Source organism: Amia ocellicauda, chromosome 20 (assembly GCF_036373705.1).
Source record: "Amia ocellicauda isolate fAmiCal2 chromosome 20, fAmiCal2.hap1, whole genome shotgun sequence".
Lineage (NCBI taxonomy): Eukaryota > Metazoa > Chordata > Actinopteri > Amiiformes > Amiidae > Amia > Amia ocellicauda.
This window is the reverse complement of record NC_089869.1, coordinates 11,444,012-11,462,133: the sequence shown is the minus strand read 5'-3', so window position 1 is coordinate 11,462,133 and position 18,122 is coordinate 11,444,012. Positions and strand designations below refer to the sequence as shown.

The window sequence follows — 18,122 nt, the reverse complement described above, 5'->3', positions numbered from 1 at the left end:
TCATTGATGCAAAAGGAGAAGAGCTTGATCGTTTCTCTCTCTCTCTCTGTCTGTAGGTACATGGATTTCTTCCCTTTCCCTTCCAACGCCAGCACGGACTTCATGTTTGAGAAAAGTGCCAACTACTTCGACACGGATGTCGTGCCACACAGAGCCGCCGCCCTGTTGCCCCGGGCCAAGATCCTGGCCCTGCTCATTAACCCGGCCGACCGCGCCTACTCCTGGTACCAGGTAAACGCCACTGCAAAACGTCATGGGCTGCCATGAGGTGAAAGCCAGTGTGTGTCGTACAAGGGAGTGGATCGATGCTCAGTGCTGCTCTTTTTGTGTCCTCAGCACCAGCGTGCTCACCAGGACCCCATGGCTCTCAACTACACCTTCCACCAGGTGGTGTTGGCAGCCCCCAGCGCCCCCCCAGAGCTGCTGGCTCTGCAGCGACGCTGTCTGGCCCCGGGTACCTATGCCACTCACCTGGAGAGGTGGCTCCGGCACTACCAGCCCAGCCAGGTACCTCACCACTCACCTTCACTGCAAAGTGTACAAAGTGTGTTGCTTTTGCAGACATAACCACAGACACAAGCTTCCTAATATAGTGTCCCTCTGTATAGCGCCCTCACATACCAGCCGTTTTCCCTCCTGATGGTTTTAATCCGGTGTACAGAAGTCTTTCTCTATAAATACCACCCTGTTTATAAATGCCAAAGCCAATTACTGATGTTGTGCCGTTCCTGCTGTGGGATGATGCTGGAGTCTGTTGTAAAAGTGAGCTGTGGACGTCAAAGGGGGTGTTTTAGAGGCTCTCTCTCTCCTTGAAAAACTGGTCGTAAATGCAGGGGGTTGTAAATCGGGTGTTGCCTGTACATATATTTTATATTATTATTTATATTGTTCATTTGGCTGATGCCGTACTCCAAAGAGCACAGTTCCCAATAAAAACACATGCAGCGTGACCCTGTGCTGGTGCAGAGTCATAGGAAGCAAAGCTGACGAGCCCCAGATCAGGATATCTGTTACTGTACAGGTCCTTTGCCCCGGGGTGTGAATGTTGGGATGTATGCCACTCTCCCCTGATCTCTCTTTCTCATTCCCCCTCTATCTCTAGCTGCTGATAGTGGATGGCACACAGCTGCGTACCAGACCTGCGCTGGTGATGGACAGTGTGCAGAGGTTCCTGGGAGTGACCCCTCTCTACAACTACACCCAGGCCCTGATGTGAGTCGTCCCCGTCCCCCCCCCCCCCCCCCACACACACACACACACACACACACACACACACTAATCTGTATCAGAGACTCAGACCCTGTGAGAGTCTGCCAGCTTGCTCAACATTTCAGTTTGTGTGTCAAGATTACTGGCACAAGTGTGTCCAGATGTGCTCAAGTTGCCTTTTCCTTCGTACAAAAAAAAAAAAAGTCCTTATGCCAGACACTCCAAAGGCAATCTGTTGTCTAGCCTGTAAAAGGTACTGTTGTGAACAGTATTTTCTTGGCTTTTGAAATCAATTATTGTGACCCCTGACCTCAATCCTGATGTTGTCTTTTCTTCAGGTTTGACGACAGTAAGGGCTTCTGGTGCCAGCGGCTGGAAGGAGGCCGTGCCAAGTGTCTGGGCAAGAGCAAGGGCAGGAAGTACCCAGACATGGACCCTGAGGTAACGTACTGGGTGGGCTTGCCGGGTGTGCAGTCGCACTGCTTGGCTTCGGCTGACGATCTGTATTTTATATAGTTCCTTTCATGTATATAAAGTGAACCCATACCAAAGGTCTGCGCTCTAGTGAGGCTGCTATTAAAACCTGCATGCTTTTACCCTGTTTACTAACTGGGGCCGATGGCTGTCAGGAGTATGTGGTCTCTCTCTCCCATGCTTCCCCGGTGTCAGCAGTTTGTGTCTCAGCCTCCCCTGCTGTCCCAGTCACCGTGCCTTTGTTTGCAGACCCGCTCCTTCCTGACTGAGTTCTACCGCGACCACAACATGGAGCTGCTAAAGCTGCTGAACCGGCTGGGTCATGCGCTGCCGGCGTGGCTCAGAGAGGAGCTGCAGAACACCAGCTGGAGCTGAAACCCCCACGCGCACACCACCCCCAAACCACGCCGGGCTGGTCCGGTCTCACAGCGGGGCAGTGTGCCCAGGGGCAGAGAGAGGGGACCTCCCTTGGAGAGCCACAGAAATCACTACAGAGGAGCCTGGACCAGAGGACATAAGCAGGGGTTGGGGGTTTGGGCAGCAGAGAGAGACACCATGGTGCCAGTCTTGCCCTTATTGCCGGTAGGACAGTGACCTATGGCAAGGCACAGCTGGAGAGAAGCAAGTATCTTCCCAGGATTGTGCCGCAAACTCTGCTGCAGCTGTTGGGGCGACACTGGGAAGGGGAGTGGGAGTGGGGGGAGAATTAAGGGCTTTGATGATTGGGAACACTTATAAATCTGCCCCAGCACCTTACTGTTGAATGCATGCACTTGCCGTAAAGTCTGCCCACGCTGGCTGGCGAGTGGATGACATTACACACACTCACACACAGACACGCCCCCCCCCCACTCGATCAGTGGGATGCGAGACAACACTACACTGGCTCACAGGAGGGACGGGACACCTCCACTCCACCACAACACCCCCTTCCTTTCCTTTCCTTTTTAAAAATAGAAATGAAAACGATTGTAAATCATTGTACATTTTTAAAGCTGTTGTATATTTTTTTGGGGGCGGGAGGGAGGGGAGGGTAGGGTTGATGCGGGAGAAGAAAATTACACAAAAATGAAAGGGAGCATTTTAAAGAAAATAAAATGGTGTGTGGAAGACAGATGTGTGTAGAGATGGCTCTACAGGGATGGCAGATGCTGCTGTTGGCCACAGGACGCAAGATCGAGAGAGTGAGAGGACGCCTAACCAGGCTGTACTGGTACCGTGGGCGTTTCAGTATTGTGGGCCGGTACCAGACGCTTACTGCCGTCACCGTCTCGAAGATCTGGAAGTCACCCTTGTTGGGATTTTAGGTGTTAGAAGCCAGTGGCTCTGGAATCGGTACCGGAGAGACCGACAGAGGAACACACATGTCGATGAGCTGCTGCTGAGGAGTGTGAAGAGTTTGGGGGTGGGTGGGGTGGGGGGGTGTATGTCCAAACTGTGGTCTGTCCTTGATAACACGAGCTGCTGTCTTGGTTCTTTTTTTGTTTTTGTTTTTTTGTAAAAACGGTCTTTAAAATGGAAAAACAAGAAACACCTGCCAATACAGTATCATCTCTAAATAAAAGAATATTGAGAGGTTGGCGGAGAGCCCTGTGCCTGCTTTGTGTTGGGAATTGGTGCCGTTGGACTGACCGAGCAGAGACCTACAGCACTCTGAAACTCGGGGATGCAGTTTTTACCACTTTTTAATCTCGCTAGTGCTCTTGGTTACATAATTGATCTAGTCAATTAATCAGTTAAGGTAGGATGATGCCCAAATTACTCTTTGTAATTTAATTTACAGTATTACAGTTTTTAAAGAAAAAAACAAAATCGAGAGAAAGGAAATGTAGTCAAAAACAAAAAGTGAGATGCTTGAAATGTCCCCACCGTGTGCTTTTACATATTCATATGAAGGTGAAGTGTCGCTCAGTCTCGCATCAGTGCAGCTGAAAGCAAAAAAAGACTGAGGACTGGGCTTCTCCCAGGAGAGGACAGAGGGTCTGCAAAGAAACCTATCAGGTTGAGGTACGACATCCATACTGACAAACACAGACACGGGCTGTAGATCCTGTGTTTATGACCAGTAGTCAACAGCAGGTAGCTTGAGTCAGCGTAAACATAATATATTTATTATGTATGGCACTTACCAGGTTTACAAGAGGGCAGTGTGATCAACAAACAAGACATGTTTACAACAGTATTGAATGCAGTACGATTGCTTATGTAAGGTTTGAGAATAATGCTGGAATGCATGGAGCGGGGTGGGAGTGCCCAACAGCATGAATACAATGCAAGTCTGTAACAGTGAGTCAGCAGGCGGCGGGGAGACCGTCGAGCTCTGTCGGCACAGGAGGAGATGCAGGGGCTGTGAATGCGGTCTGAACAGACATCCTGGGGGAGGGGGTGGTGCCGTAATTGAGAGATGTTGTGTACACAGCCATAGAGAAAAATAAATACCTGCCACTCAGCCAGACACGTTAAAAATACATACATTCAAATTGTGAATTGAATAGTCTTTAACACCCTCTAATTTGATGAATATATTTCCTAACACTGTATAGTTCAATAGATGTTTCTGCATTAACAATCTTTGGTGTACCTGAGCCATATTATAACAGCTTTTGACCAAGCGATAATTCTGATGTGACAGAGCAACACGTACACAACCCATTAAGGTAAGATAATACATCTAGGCCTGAAATAATGCATATCTTTTCTTTTTCCAAATGTAAGATATCTTATTAGTTTCACAATACGAGTGAATTGCCTAAAATAAACCCTTTTTTTACAGTGTTGTCAAGGAAGATGAAAACCCTCCAATATGCGAGCTTGCATCTGTAAATAAATACATCATAAATTAATGAATATGCTTGCTAAAAAGCTTTTGAATGCACAGCATGCTTCTCTCGTCTTTGAAGATTTGCAGCATTTCCTCTTGATGTAAACGAAGTGTAAAACTTAAACCAGCAGATCTTGCTCATTAATCAGAGTCCAACCGCTGGCAAGAGACTTGCCCTCTATATTTCAAAACCGTTTCAAGTGTGCCACTATTTGGGGACTTAGAGATGACTGCAAGACATTTGCCTTAAAAAAAACAACAACTCGCTATTCAGGCAGTAATTAGTGATGGCATACAATATCTAATTAACTCTTGCAACCACAACATGCTTTGCATTATTTACTGCATAACTTGAAAGTGATTTTGTATTAATTGGCACTGCTGGCTTTGTACATGTTGTTTTGGGGGGAAGGTTTTTGCTTCATTTTTTGGAAGATTTAAAAATAGCGGCAGCAAAAACACCTTACTAATTGAACGATTACAGTTTGAGTAAGTGTAAATACTAATACTGATTAGTATAGTTTATGTCGCCACTTGCTACAGTAGCTCCTAGCTTTGCACCAAAGAGTTAATTAAAATTAAAAATAATCATAATAATGATGATATACACTCACCTAAAGGATTATTAGGAACACCTGTTCAATTTCTCATTAATGCAATTATCTAACCAACCAATCACATGGCAGTTGCTTCAATGCATTTAGGGGTGTGGTCCTGGTCAAGACAATCTCCTGAACTCCAAACTGAATGTCTGAATGGGAAAGAAAGGTGATTTAAGCAATTTTGAGCGTGGCATGGTTGTTGGTGCCAGACGGGCCGGTCTGAGTATTTCACAATCTGCTCAGTTACTGGGATTTTCACGCACAACCATTTCTAGGGTTTACAAAGAATGGTGTGAAAAGGGAAAAACATCCAGTATGCGGCAGTCCTGTGGGCGAAAATGCCTTGTTGATGCTAGAGGTCAGAGGAGAATGGGCCGACTGATTCAAGCTGATAGAAGAGCAACTTTGACTGAAATAACCACTCGTTACAACCGAGGTATGCAGCAAAGCATTTGTGAAGCCACAACACGTACAACCTTGAGGCGGATGGGCTACAACAGCAGAAGAGCCCACCGGGTACCACTCATCTCCACTACAAATAGGAAAAAGAGGCTACAATTTGCACAAGCTCACCAAAATTGGACAGTTGAAGACTGGAAAAATGTTGCCTGGTCTGATGAGTCTCGATTTCTGTTGAGACATTCAGATGGTAGAGTCAGAATTTGGCGTAAACAGAATGAGAACATGGATCCATCATGCCTTGTTACCACTGTGCAGGCTGGTGGTGGTGGTGTAATGGTGTGGGGGATGTTTTCTTGGCACACTTTAGGCCCCTTAGTGCCAATTGGGCATCGTTTAAATGCCACGGCCTACCTGAGCATTGTTTCTGACCATGTCCATCCCTTTATGACCACCATGTACCCATCCTCTGATGGCTACTTCCAGCAGGATAATGCACCATGTCACAAAGGTCGAATCATTTCAAATTGGTTTCTTGAACATGACAGTGAGTTCACCAATCCTTTAGGTGAGTATATATATATATATATATATATATATATATGAGAGAGAGAGAGAGAGAGAGAGAGAGAGAGAATGTTAAAAAGACAATGGGCCGGATACACTGCAAGAAGAACAGACCGAAGATGGACAAAAGAAGCTATAGAATAGATCTGGAGAAATGTAAAAAGCCGTAGAAGAAGATCAGAAAAAAGATGGGAAAATCAAATACGATTATTTGCTGGTGTGACCTGCAAAAGAGATGCTGTACATCGAAACAGGTGGAAATATCCTGTGGAGGCATTCAAACTCCCCTCCGCATTGAGAACAATAAAGAGTATGGCTGCCTAGTTCATGTTTTTGATCTGACTGGTGCATGTCCTTTTGTGAATTTCCAAACAAGACCATTAAGATCCCTGGCTGCTAGCTTTGTTATGCAAGACGAGAGGCAGAGCAAAATAAGACTTGATCCACACCAAGGGAAATGAATGGCTTCGGTGCATTATTCATTGTAAACGGCAGCCACAATTGGCTTCTCTGTTGTCTTGTGGGTAATGAGAGGGCTGCAGAAACGAGGCTTCAAGGACCAGCCTCCTGCCATACTGAACACAGCTAGCTGGTGCCTGTCTCTTTAGCTGCAGCTGAAGTGATTACGAACAGGACTCGGCTGCACTTGATAAAAGAGCCCTGTCAGAAAATATGACAATTCTGCCGTCTCCGAGTTCCACCAGGAGCCTTTGCTCGCCCGATGTAAAAGTCACTGAAGAGGCTTTCTTGCACGGCACTTCGGTTCCTAGACGAGACACTTAGTGTGGAGAGTATCTGCTGGCTGGCAAGCTCTCGATAACAAGCTTGCTATGCCTTATTCACTAGGGAATGCTCACAACGGGCTCATTTAAGCAAGAGGATCTCAGGCCCTGGTCTCTGCTTAAGGCCGTGCGTTTCTGGTTCTATATCACTCATCTGTGCTGTACAGGGCAGTCGTGTGTGTAGCCGAACTGACAGAACTGTAACCCACTCTTAATCGTGGCTTTGTGGGCCGGCGCTGCGGTCTTCTTTCAGAGTCGGGGTGTCAATGACAATGAAGCTTAATGGATGTGAATATATTTGGATGTCAAAGAGCAAAAAGACTAATATCAAGAGCTGCACCAAGTTGTTTTTAAATTTTCCCTACAGAAATGTAATGCTAGGAATGGATTTCATTTACTAGTGACTGCTATAGTGTTCCTTTCTGTGATTAATGTAGATTCATGTAATTTAGCTTCTCTACAGAATAACCTACTTGGTTGAACTAAAAATAAAAGAATAAATAAACATGTTATTTCATAGTCATGACAACAAATTAAAAGTGAAAGATTTTCCCTCCCATCACAAGCCTTGCAATTATAGCCAATTTATGTGTAGAAAGTCAATAGCGTGCATTGGGATAATTGTGTTACATGTAGCACATTACACACAACGCCAGTCTCTGCAATTTAAAAGGAATACAGTTCGCTTCATCTTAATATCCCTTCTATTCAACCTTAATCACAACCTATGAAAAATATGAACTGTCCAGTCTCTGCAGACATAAACTCCTTCCTATTCAAATATATCACTGTCCAGATACTTTGTTTTACTGAAAACATCAGAGACTAATTAAAGTGATGGTTTCTTAACTTAATTCTTGTATTCCTACCATTAGTAATTCCCTTTGAATAATTAACACCTTCGTGATATATGCTGGCATCTCTAAATTACAGAGGCAGAGAGATGTTTTAAATCCCACAGGATATAAATAATGCAACTATTTGACCATGAATAGTGCTGGTTCCCTAGAGGAAGGGGTGGAGATTGCTTTTAAAAAGAGCAGACACTTCACAACCGAGGTCTTGTAGTAGTGGGCAGGGCTCTGGAATTCAGTCCCAGGTGGGGGACACTGTTGTACCCTTGAGCAAGGCACTGTACCTAGATTGCTCCAGTAAAAACACAGCTGTATAAATAGGTAATTGTACATAAAAATAATGTGATATATTGTAACAATTGTAAGTTGTGCTGATTAAGGGTGTCTGCTAAGAAATATATAATAATTAAAAAGCATATAAAGTTGATTTACTCAGTTATATAATCATGGTACATTTACCATGGAAGTTCTCTTACAAGCCTTTGAATTCACGGTTTGATGGCATGACATGGATCAGCTGCAGAAGTAACATAGCTTAGACGAACTATATCCTGTTTTCAAACTTGTAGTGAAATAGCTTTTTAGCCTCTCGGGTAATGAATATGTAATATCAGGACTCATGAATGAGAGCAGTGCAAAACCTAGTGCTAATAAAGGTCTATGAAGTCAAGCCAATACTGTGTGCAAGCCACTGCTTCAATCAGGTGTGTAGGTATTGTTACAGAGGTATGTGTTACTGTTTTTTATCACAGGCTGGAATGAAAAGCAAAGAATAAAAATGATGTAGCAATTATTTCAAAAACTGATATAGATATGGAATAGATATCATCATAAAAAGGACTAACTATAATAAAGGGAATCTTATCTCAAGCCAATCAACAGCACATATCACTGAAATCTTCACAGTAATGAATGTGTTCATAAAATGTTATCAGCGATGCTAATGGGGAATGATTTCATTATCATACTAATGCCTTGTGCAGCACATTTACATTAGGCAGCCCAAGTGCCCATTCCACACATGAGCACCCAGATCTGTGTTTGTGCACGATATTAAGAGTGAAGTGAATAAGACTGTGGTATCTCCTTAGCATTTCCCCTGGTGGGCACTCGCGCACACACACACAAAAATGTCTCAAGTGTTACATGTCATGGGGGGGAGGGGAAGCACAATCTGAAAATCATCTTAACATTTTTGTAAATATTGGTGTTTGTTGTGAGCGTACATAGAGTTCTTGCAGAAATGGCAATTGATTTGGATGGGCTGACATAAATTATATTTGCACTAAAAGTTTTCACCATCTACTTACTAAGAATAAATAAATAATGTGTGTTATATAAACACATTTAAAATCACTCCTCGCGGTGTACGAAACACGTATAGAGGTGTTTTGAATCTATTAATCCTATATGTTACAGCATGCATAATAGTAAGCACTACAGTGTTAGTGTATAGACCTGTCTGCATCTATATACAGTTAGGTAGACAAATATCTGGACACTGATAATTATCATCATTTTGGCTCTGTATGCCACCACAATGGATTTGAAAGGAAACAATCAAGATGTGCTTTAAGTGTAGACTTTCATCTTTAATGTGAGGGTAGTTACATCCAAATTGGGTGAACGATGTAGAAATTACACAGATTTGTATATGTGGCGCCCCAATTTTAGGGGCTCAAAAGAATTTGATCAAAATAACAGTCATGAATTAAATTATGAGTTTCAATACCTGGTTCCAAATCCTTTGCAGTCAATGACTGCCTGAAGTCTGGAGCCCACAGACATCACCAGATGCTGGGTTTCTTCCCTGGTGCTGCTCTGCCAGGTCTGCACTGCAGCTGTCTTTAGTTCCTGCTTGTTCTTGGGGTGTTTTGCCTTCAGGAAGTGAAATGCTGCTCAATTGGATTGACTTGACCATTGCAGAACATTCCACTTCTTCACCTTAAAAAAAGTATTGGGTTGCTTTCGCAGTATGCTTCGGGTCATTGTCCATCTGCACTGTGAAGCGCCGTCCAATGAGTTTTTAAGCATTTGGCTGAATCTGAACAGATAATATAGCCCTGAACACTTTAAATTCATCCTGCTGCTTTCGTCAGCAGTCACATCATCAGTAAATACAAGGGAACCAGTTCCCTTGGCAGCCATACACTCCCATGTCACAACATGCTTCACAGATGAGGTGGTACGCTTCGGATCATGAGCAGTTCCTTCCCTTCTCCATACTCTTCTCTTCCCATCATTCTGGTACAAGTTGATCTTTGTCTCATCTGTCCATAGGATGTTGTTCCAGAACTGTACAGGGTTCTTCAGATGTTTTCTTGCAAACTCTAATCTGGTCTTCCCATTTTTGGGGGCTTACCAATGGTTTACATCTTGTGGTAAAGCCTCTGTATTTACTCTGGTGAAGTCTTCTCTTGATTGTTGACTTTGACACAGATACACCTACCTCCTGGAAGGTGATCTTGATCTGGCCAACTGAGGGGTTTTTCTTCACCAGGGAAAGAATTCTTCTGTCATCCACCACAGTTGTTTTCCGTGGTCTTCCGGGCCTTTTGGTGTTCCTGAGCTCACCAGTGCGTTCTTTCTTTTTAAGAATGTACCCAATAGTTGATTTGGCCACACCTAATGTTTTTCCTATCTCTCTGATTGGGTTGTTTTGATTTCTCAGCCTAATGATGGCTTGCTTCACTCACAGTGGCAGCTCTTTGGACTTCATATTGAGGGTTAACATCAACAGATTCCAAATGTAAATGCCACACTTGAAATAAAATCTAGACCTTTTACCTGCTTACCTGTAATTGAACTAATGAGGGAATAACACACACCTGGCCCTGGAACAGCTGAGCAGCCAATTGTCCAATTACTTTTGAGCCCCTAAAATTGGGGGGACCACATATAAAAATGGGTGTAATTTCAACACCGTTCACCCAATGTGGATGTATCTACCCTCAAATTAAAGACGAAAATCTATACTTAAATCTTGATTGTTTCCTTTCAAATTCATTGTGGTGGCGTACAGAGCCAAAATGATGACAATTGTCACTGTCCAGATAACTGTATGTCTATATATTAGACTAAAAAAAAAAAATATATATATATATATATATATAAAAAAATAAATACCTGTCTCACTGGAAAGGCAAAATACACACAGGCACACACGAAAAAATATTGTGAGTGGCTCCCTTTCTGTATTTATTTACTAATCTGGAAAACAACCCCTCTTATGCCTTATCTCACATGACCTTGTAACTGAGCACAATACGGGTATTTTTCTCTCACTGGTCGGAATCCAGTTTTACAGTAGTTATTAAAAGGTAATTATTGGTTCCTAGATGGTTTAGGCTACCATATAACCTAGAGCTCTGGAAAAAATTAAGAGACCACTGCAAAATTATCAGTTTCTCTGGTTTTACTATTTATAGGTATGTGTTTGGGTAAAATTTACATTTTTGTTTTTTTCTATAAACTGACAACATTTCTCCCAAATTCCAAATACAAAATGTTGTCATTTAGAGCATTTATTTGCAGAAAATGGCAACTGATCAAAATCACAAGAAAGATGCAGTGTTGTCAGACCTTGAATAATGCAAAGAACATAAGTCCATATTAATTTTTAAACAACACAATACTAATGTTTTAACTTAGGAAGAGTTCAGAAATCAATATTTGGTGGAATAACCCTGATTTTCAATCACAGCTTTCTTGTGTCTTGGCATGCTCTTTCACATTGATGTTGGGTAACTTTATGCCACTCCTGGAGCAAATATTGAAGCAGCTCGGCTTTGTTTGATGGCTTGTGACCATCCATCTTCCTCTTGATCACATTCCAGAGGTTTTCAATGGGGTTCAGGTCTGGAGATTGGGCTGGCCATGACAGGGTCTTGATCTGGTGGTCCTCCATCCACATCTTGATTGACCTGGCTGTGTGTCATGGAGCATTGTCTTGCTGGAAACAACAATCCTCAGGACAACCTTGTATGTGGGTTGATTAATGCATCCTTCACAAAGACAAATCTGCCCGATTCCAGCCTTGCTAAAGCACCCCCACATCATCATTGATCCTCCACCAAATGTCACAGTGGGTGAGAGACACTGTGGCTTGAAGGCCTCTCCAGGTCTCCGTCTAACCATTAGACGACCAGGTGTTGGCCAAAGCTGAAAATTGGGCTCGGAGAAGATTACTTTACTCCAGTCCTTTTTCTCACTCAGCACTTTCCTTTTCAACTCTTTTGGCATGGTCAATAGTTATTTTTTGATTCCAATTACTTTTGAGGTACTACTAGCACTGTTTTTGCTATCCAGCTGGTTCTATTGCAAGAGAAGAGTGATGACCACAACAGTGGTTTTTATACTTTTCCTCGTTAAATAAGATTTGGTTCAGGTGATCACCTAATCAGTACCTCATTCAGTAGAATGAGGTGTGCCTGTGTTGGAATTCAACAGACACTGGAATGGCTGCCATACATGGAGAGATGCTGATTTAAGATACATTTGCAGTGGTCTCTTAAATTTTTCCAGAGCTGTATATAACCATTTAACCCCCAGAAGGGGCAGCATCAGGTTCATATTCAAGATCTTCAAGCACCTAATTCTAGAGTCCTAGGTAACTCACATGTTTGAGTGCTACAAGTCCTGGGTGATGATCTGCCTTTTGAAATCCTGTTGGTTGTGTTTCTGTAGGACTGTGGTTCAGTGCCTGAGGGTTTAGTGTGAGATTGATATAACAGAGCCTTCCATAAATCAAAGTTAAGCCCTTGGTGACCATTCTCATGGAGATATGGTCATAACGCTGTGGCTTCAAATCTTGGGTGTGGAGCTGTTTTCAGATTTTCTGCTGTATGTATCTTGCTGGTGCTGTGTTTTAGGCAGAGAAGTGAGCCGTGTGAAGTTGAAGATCATGGAGGGAAAAGGGTGTTAGTCCCCGGTAGCTCACTGCTGTGGTCACTGGCCGCAGGTTGTGGGTTCAAAACTGGGGTGACCTGCTGTCTTTTCAAGATGTTATTGTTTGTGTGCTGAGGGGGAAGTGGTAGGCTGATATACCAGATCTCTGAACATGTGGAAGAGGAGCTTATTGGCTTGTGTGGAGTGCTGGTCTTAAAGCTAGCAGGACTTGAGTTCAAATTGAGGTTGTGGTGCTAGTGCCACAGGGGGCAAACGTGAGTTTGATATTCAAGATCATGAATCACATTTGAAGTCAATATTTTATAGACCCACTGCATTGCTGACTGTTCAGAAAGCTGGAAGGCTATATGTTCAAATCCTGGTTCAGTTGTTGTCATTTGAAATTGTATTTGTTCTGTGCTACTAATGCTTTGTTTTACTGCCACAGGGGGCAGTGAGGCAGATATACCAGATGATTGAGGTAATAGACGAGTCCTAGCCTTAGAGTTAGTAGAACATGGGTTCATATCTGGCTATAGCACCTGTCTGTTGAATATATATTGTCCTTATTCTGTTTGAGTGCCAGAGGGTCAGTGTGAGGTGGATATGTAAGATCTCCAAACACATAAATGGGGAGTGATGTGTGGCTCACCACAAAGAGTGACATCCACTCTTGGTAGAGCCAGGGTTCAGAGCCTGGTAGAGCTTCTGTCTTCTGAAAATTATATGAGTTGGGCAGATCACAGGTGAGAACGTTATGACTCACTGCATGCAGTGCTGGCCTAGATCTTTGACCATATGAGTAGCTAGTCCTTTGTGGTTCACTGCATCACATATTGGTCTAGAAACTAGAAGGACCAGAGTTAAATTCCTGGTGCAGTACTTATCTTCTTTAAATCTTGTTTGTGGTGTGTTTTAGTGCCAGAGGGGGCAGTGTAAGGTTGATATACCTGAACTTCGATCAAGTCAACACTGAGTCCTTTGTGGCTCACTGCATGGAGTACTTGTCTAAAAGCTAAAAGGACCTGGGTTCTAATCCTGATGGAGGACCTGTCTTCTGAATAGCTATTGTTTGTGGTGTGTTTTAGTGCCAGAGGGAGCAATGTGAGTGTTGAAATACCTGAACTTCGATCAAGTCAACACGGAGTCCTTTGTGGCTCACTGCATGGAGTGCTGGTCTAAAAGTTAGAAGGACCTTGGTTCAAATCCAGGAGCATGCTGATGAGGTTAGTATGATAAGAGATATAATACTAACTAATGTTAACTGTACTATGTGTAAATACCAGGGATATAGTTGGGTTGGTATAAAATTAGATGAGGGGTAGAGTAAATGGTGGAGACAAGTGGGGTGGGCTGAAATAGGATAAGACAGTGGAAGTGTGGGCTAAGCTATGAGAGGTGGGTGGGTGAGGAGAAGACAGAAGTGTAGGCTAAGCTGGGAGGGCCAGGAGAAGACACTGGAAGTGTAGGCTAAGCTGGGAGGGCCAGGAGAAGACACTGGAAGTGTAGGCTAAGCTGGGAGACATCATGTTGTTGAGGAGGAGGGAGATGTAAAATGTTGTATCCCCTCTCCCCAGCTTAGCCCACTTATCTACTATCCTCATCTAGCACATTCCTCTCCTCCTTTTCTGGCACACTGTCTCACCTTGTCTAGCTTAACACACCACATCTTACCCTACCTCTTATCCAATTAAATGCCCACCTGGTATCTATGCATTGTACTGTTAACACTGGTTAGTATTATGTACTTACCTTATCAGCATGCTCCACTGCTCTTCAGCCTGGATTTGAACCCAGGTCCTCTTAGCTTCTAGAGAAGCACTCCATGCATTGAGCCACAAGGATTCCTGTTTCACTTTATCAGAGATTTGGTATATCAACCTTGCACTGCCCACAAAACACAATACATAATCAACAGATTTTCAGAGAACAGGATTTGAACCCAAGTCTTGCAGCATCTACACCAGCACTCCATGCAGTGAGCCACAAAGGACTCACCTTTCAGAGGATCAAAGTTCAGGTCTATCAAGCTCACACTACCACCTCTGGCACTAAAACACACCACAAACAATACACAAGCAACTGATTTTCAGAAGACAGATCCTCCACCAGGATTTGAACCCAGGTCCTCTTAGCTTCTAGAGAAGCACTCCATGCATTGAGCCACAAGGATTCCTGTTTCACTTTATCAGAGATTTGGTATATCAACCTCACACAGCCCACTTCAGCACTAAAACAGCAGGAAATGAACACAGGTCCTGCAGGTTTCTAGGGAAGCACTGCATACAGTGAGCCATGGAAGCTTCTCCTATTACTTGCTCAAAGATCTGGTATATCAACCTCACACTGCTCCCTCTGCCACTAAAACAGAAGACAACCAATTGATTTCCTAAATTCAGGTGCTCTACCAGGATTTTAACTCAATACTTGCCAGCTTTGAGACTAGCACTCTGCATGGTGAGCCACAAAGGACTTCACTTATAGTTGTTTGAAGATCTGGTATTTCCATTGCACAGAATTACAGAAGTTAGGTCCTGCTAGGTTTCAGGCCAGCACACAATGGAGTGAGCCACACAGGATACTGCAGTGATGTGCTCAAATAAAAGATATCTCCACCTAACACTGCCCCATAAGGCTTTTAGATCCGCCCTTTGCAAATCGTCCCCTCTCTGAGGAGAGAGGGGGCCGCATTCCATGCCCTGTTACCCGAATCCTGTCCCGCATTGGCCAGCAGATCTGTCAATTTCTTACAGGGCAGGGCTGTAGCTTTCCAATGATACCAGATAGGCCCATATACGCAATTCACAGAGAGAGCAGAAAGACGCGATACAGCAAGAAAACCAAATACAAAGTAGAAAAATGGAATCAGAGACAAAAACTAAAACAGCACACCTTACCCTTCAATAACAAATCATAGATGCTGAGTCTGTTTACAGCACTATAATAGCCATTGACAGTGTATTTTGTACAAGAATAAAAAGCCATGACAGCTTTGTGGCTGGAATGAGTTACTGCAACAACTGTACAGAATGGCCTGTGTCTATGTAAGGCCTAAAGTGACAATGTTCAAAAGCCAGATGTTTGGAATTCTGTTTCCCTGTTTAGTATTCTTCTTTACTTGTATATAGTTATTCCGACTTTTTTCTTATAAGCGCTTTTGTTTTCTTCCCTTTTTTAATTTCTGTATTAACTCTGGTGGGGCAAACACAATTATGTATGTTATTTTCTGAATCTCCAGTTTGTGCTGAATGTTTCCATATAAGACACTTTTTAACAATTTGACAACAGTAAAATCAGGTGAAAATGGGGGGGTTGTCTGAATGTCATTTAGCACCTGATCTATATAACTAGAGATGGGACTACATCTTTTCATCACGCACACTTCATCATGGTGTACAGTTCATCACCAGCGTCAGTCCATCACCGAATTGGATATTCATCAGCACTTGAACTACACCGGCGCAATGTTTCTTTTGATTTAGATCGAATATTCTTTAATGACCTACGATTCCAAAAGGTTTGGTCTGTTTTTCAACTCTAATTTCACTCACCCCTTAGTTCTAATGTTTTTAACACTTTAATGTCTCCCCTTTTTATTGATTAATGCAAGCTGTTGGTTCCAGTAATATTCCAGTAATACATATTGGGAGGAATACTTCCATATGAACCAGCATGTATACATAATGTGAAGTACACCGGTGAATATTTGTTCTTTGTGGTCACTCTATAGTATACGTTTTTGTTGTTGTTGTTGTATTAAATAATAATTAGTCTCAAGAGAGAGACAGGGAGGAGGGGGGTGTTTAAAATAGGGCTGTATTAGTTATTGACGCGTTATATTTTACAACATTAAAAGGTGTATACATGTTTTATTAAACTTGTATTAATCGAAATTTGAAATACATATTTTACTTTGCACTTTATACAACGTGCAGCGCTCTGAAATGGCAGTGTACATGGGCTGTGTTGCCGCTGCTTCAGTCCTGTACAGGTGCTGAGCTGTAGTGCCACACCAGCAACCCAGCTAACAGCGTTGTGAGTTATGCGGGAATTAAACCTGTCGCCAGCCCGACACCAGTACAAAATACTGAATTCAAAAGGAAAGTACGAACTTGCTGTGACTGTTCAACTGTTTCTCAAAATGTGCGCATATGCATAGAGCAGGAGAAGAACAATACTATGAAACTGTAAACTGGAGTATACATTGGTATGCACATATGTAAGCAGACAGTATAGACAAAATATGAAATGAACGGCTCCGTCTCAATGCAGAAAACGCGCTTTTCAACACCAGTGCCTTACACTACAAGACAATGCGCATTCATGATCAAACACTGATCCAGACACCCGGCCCGCAGTGAATCCACACTGAACTCCAATCAGCTGCAAATCTGCTAATAATAATAATAATAATAATATGAAAATCACGTGTTTCAGGAATCAACAGGATTATAACTCTTTCACAATGAATAATGTTATTACAAAACCCAGACTGTATATATTATATTCAGTGGCTTTACCGGATAAACCGCATGCCCGTCGATTGGAGGGGAAAGTATTTATAATGTATTCATTTTGAGGTGTTTACAGCTGAAACGCACTATATGTATTTAATTCAAATATTTATTAACATATAAGAACGGATATGAGGGAGAAAATCACATATGCAGAGATTTTTACTTTTAAATTGCAAAAGCTGCACCGCGGCTATGGTGGTTCTAGTGTTAAACTGTTTTAATGTTACCAGTGTCTGCTCCTTTCATCCGACCTATTTATTCAACGTATTCTATTGTGTGAATAAACTGCTCTTTTGGGCATCTTTTTGAATTACACTTCAATGTTCTTACTTTAACATTCATCTATGTAGTTATTTATTTCGTTGTTCCCATATATACAACAACGAAATAAATACATAGATGAATAAAAATGAAATCATTCGAAATATTATCTATGTATTTATTTCATTAATTCATTAACTGCTGGTCTAAAAGTCTGTTTTGGAATCGCAGGACATTAAGGAATATTCGACCTCAATCAAGAGTGTGTGTAATTTGTAACTGAATATGCAAAATGCTGATGAACTGAGCTGGTGATGAAAAGTGCTGATGAAAAGTCGCGCTCCAATTGTACACCGAGGGGAGTATAAGAGTATAATAACCGAATTATACAGAATATAAACTTCCCCAATTGCAATCTGTATCCCCCCAGGTTAAAAAAAAAGATATCCCTCAAGATTTCCCCCCAAACAAATGTTGCCCCCATGGCACTTAAAAATCCCTCAAAAAGGCAGCACTGGTGCACCCTCAGTAAATATGGAAAATAATGGATATTCACAAACAGGGGGCAAGTAGTCGGGCGTTTGAGGAGCGGCTTTCACAGAAGGCGCCGGACCCAGGGACCCAGGGACCCAGGCACCCAGGGACCCGTCCTCTATGCCAGCAGGGAACACCACAAATCCCCAGTTTCCAAATGTCTGCTATACACCCCGGCAAGTCACTTCCAATGAAGGGATGAGCTAACATTACTT

At 42.8% G+C, this 18,122-nt stretch overlaps 1 protein-coding gene across 10 annotated transcripts in view; it reads left to right on the top strand.

Annotated features, from left to right (window-relative positions):
* The window catches only part of ndst2a (N-deacetylase/N-sulfotransferase (heparan glucosaminyl) 2a), a 98,507-nt gene extending 95,244 nt beyond the window's left edge, over nucleotides 1–3,263 (top strand). For all 10 annotated transcript variants that reach the window (XM_066692952.1, XM_066692947.1, XM_066692950.1 and 7 more), the window contains 5 exons: nucleotides 57–231; nucleotides 337–507; nucleotides 1,103–1,212; nucleotides 1,548–1,650; nucleotides 1,933–3,263. In XM_066692952.1, coding sequence (XP_066549049.1) covers nucleotides 57–231; nucleotides 337–507; nucleotides 1,103–1,212; nucleotides 1,548–1,650; nucleotides 1,933–2,058 — 685 coding nt within the window. In that variant the 3' untranslated portion in view covers nucleotides 2,059–3,263. The remainder of the gene's footprint in view (nucleotides 1–56; nucleotides 232–336; nucleotides 508–1,102; nucleotides 1,213–1,547; nucleotides 1,651–1,932) is intronic.
* The last annotated feature ends 14,859 nt before the right edge of the window (nucleotides 3,264–18,122 follow it).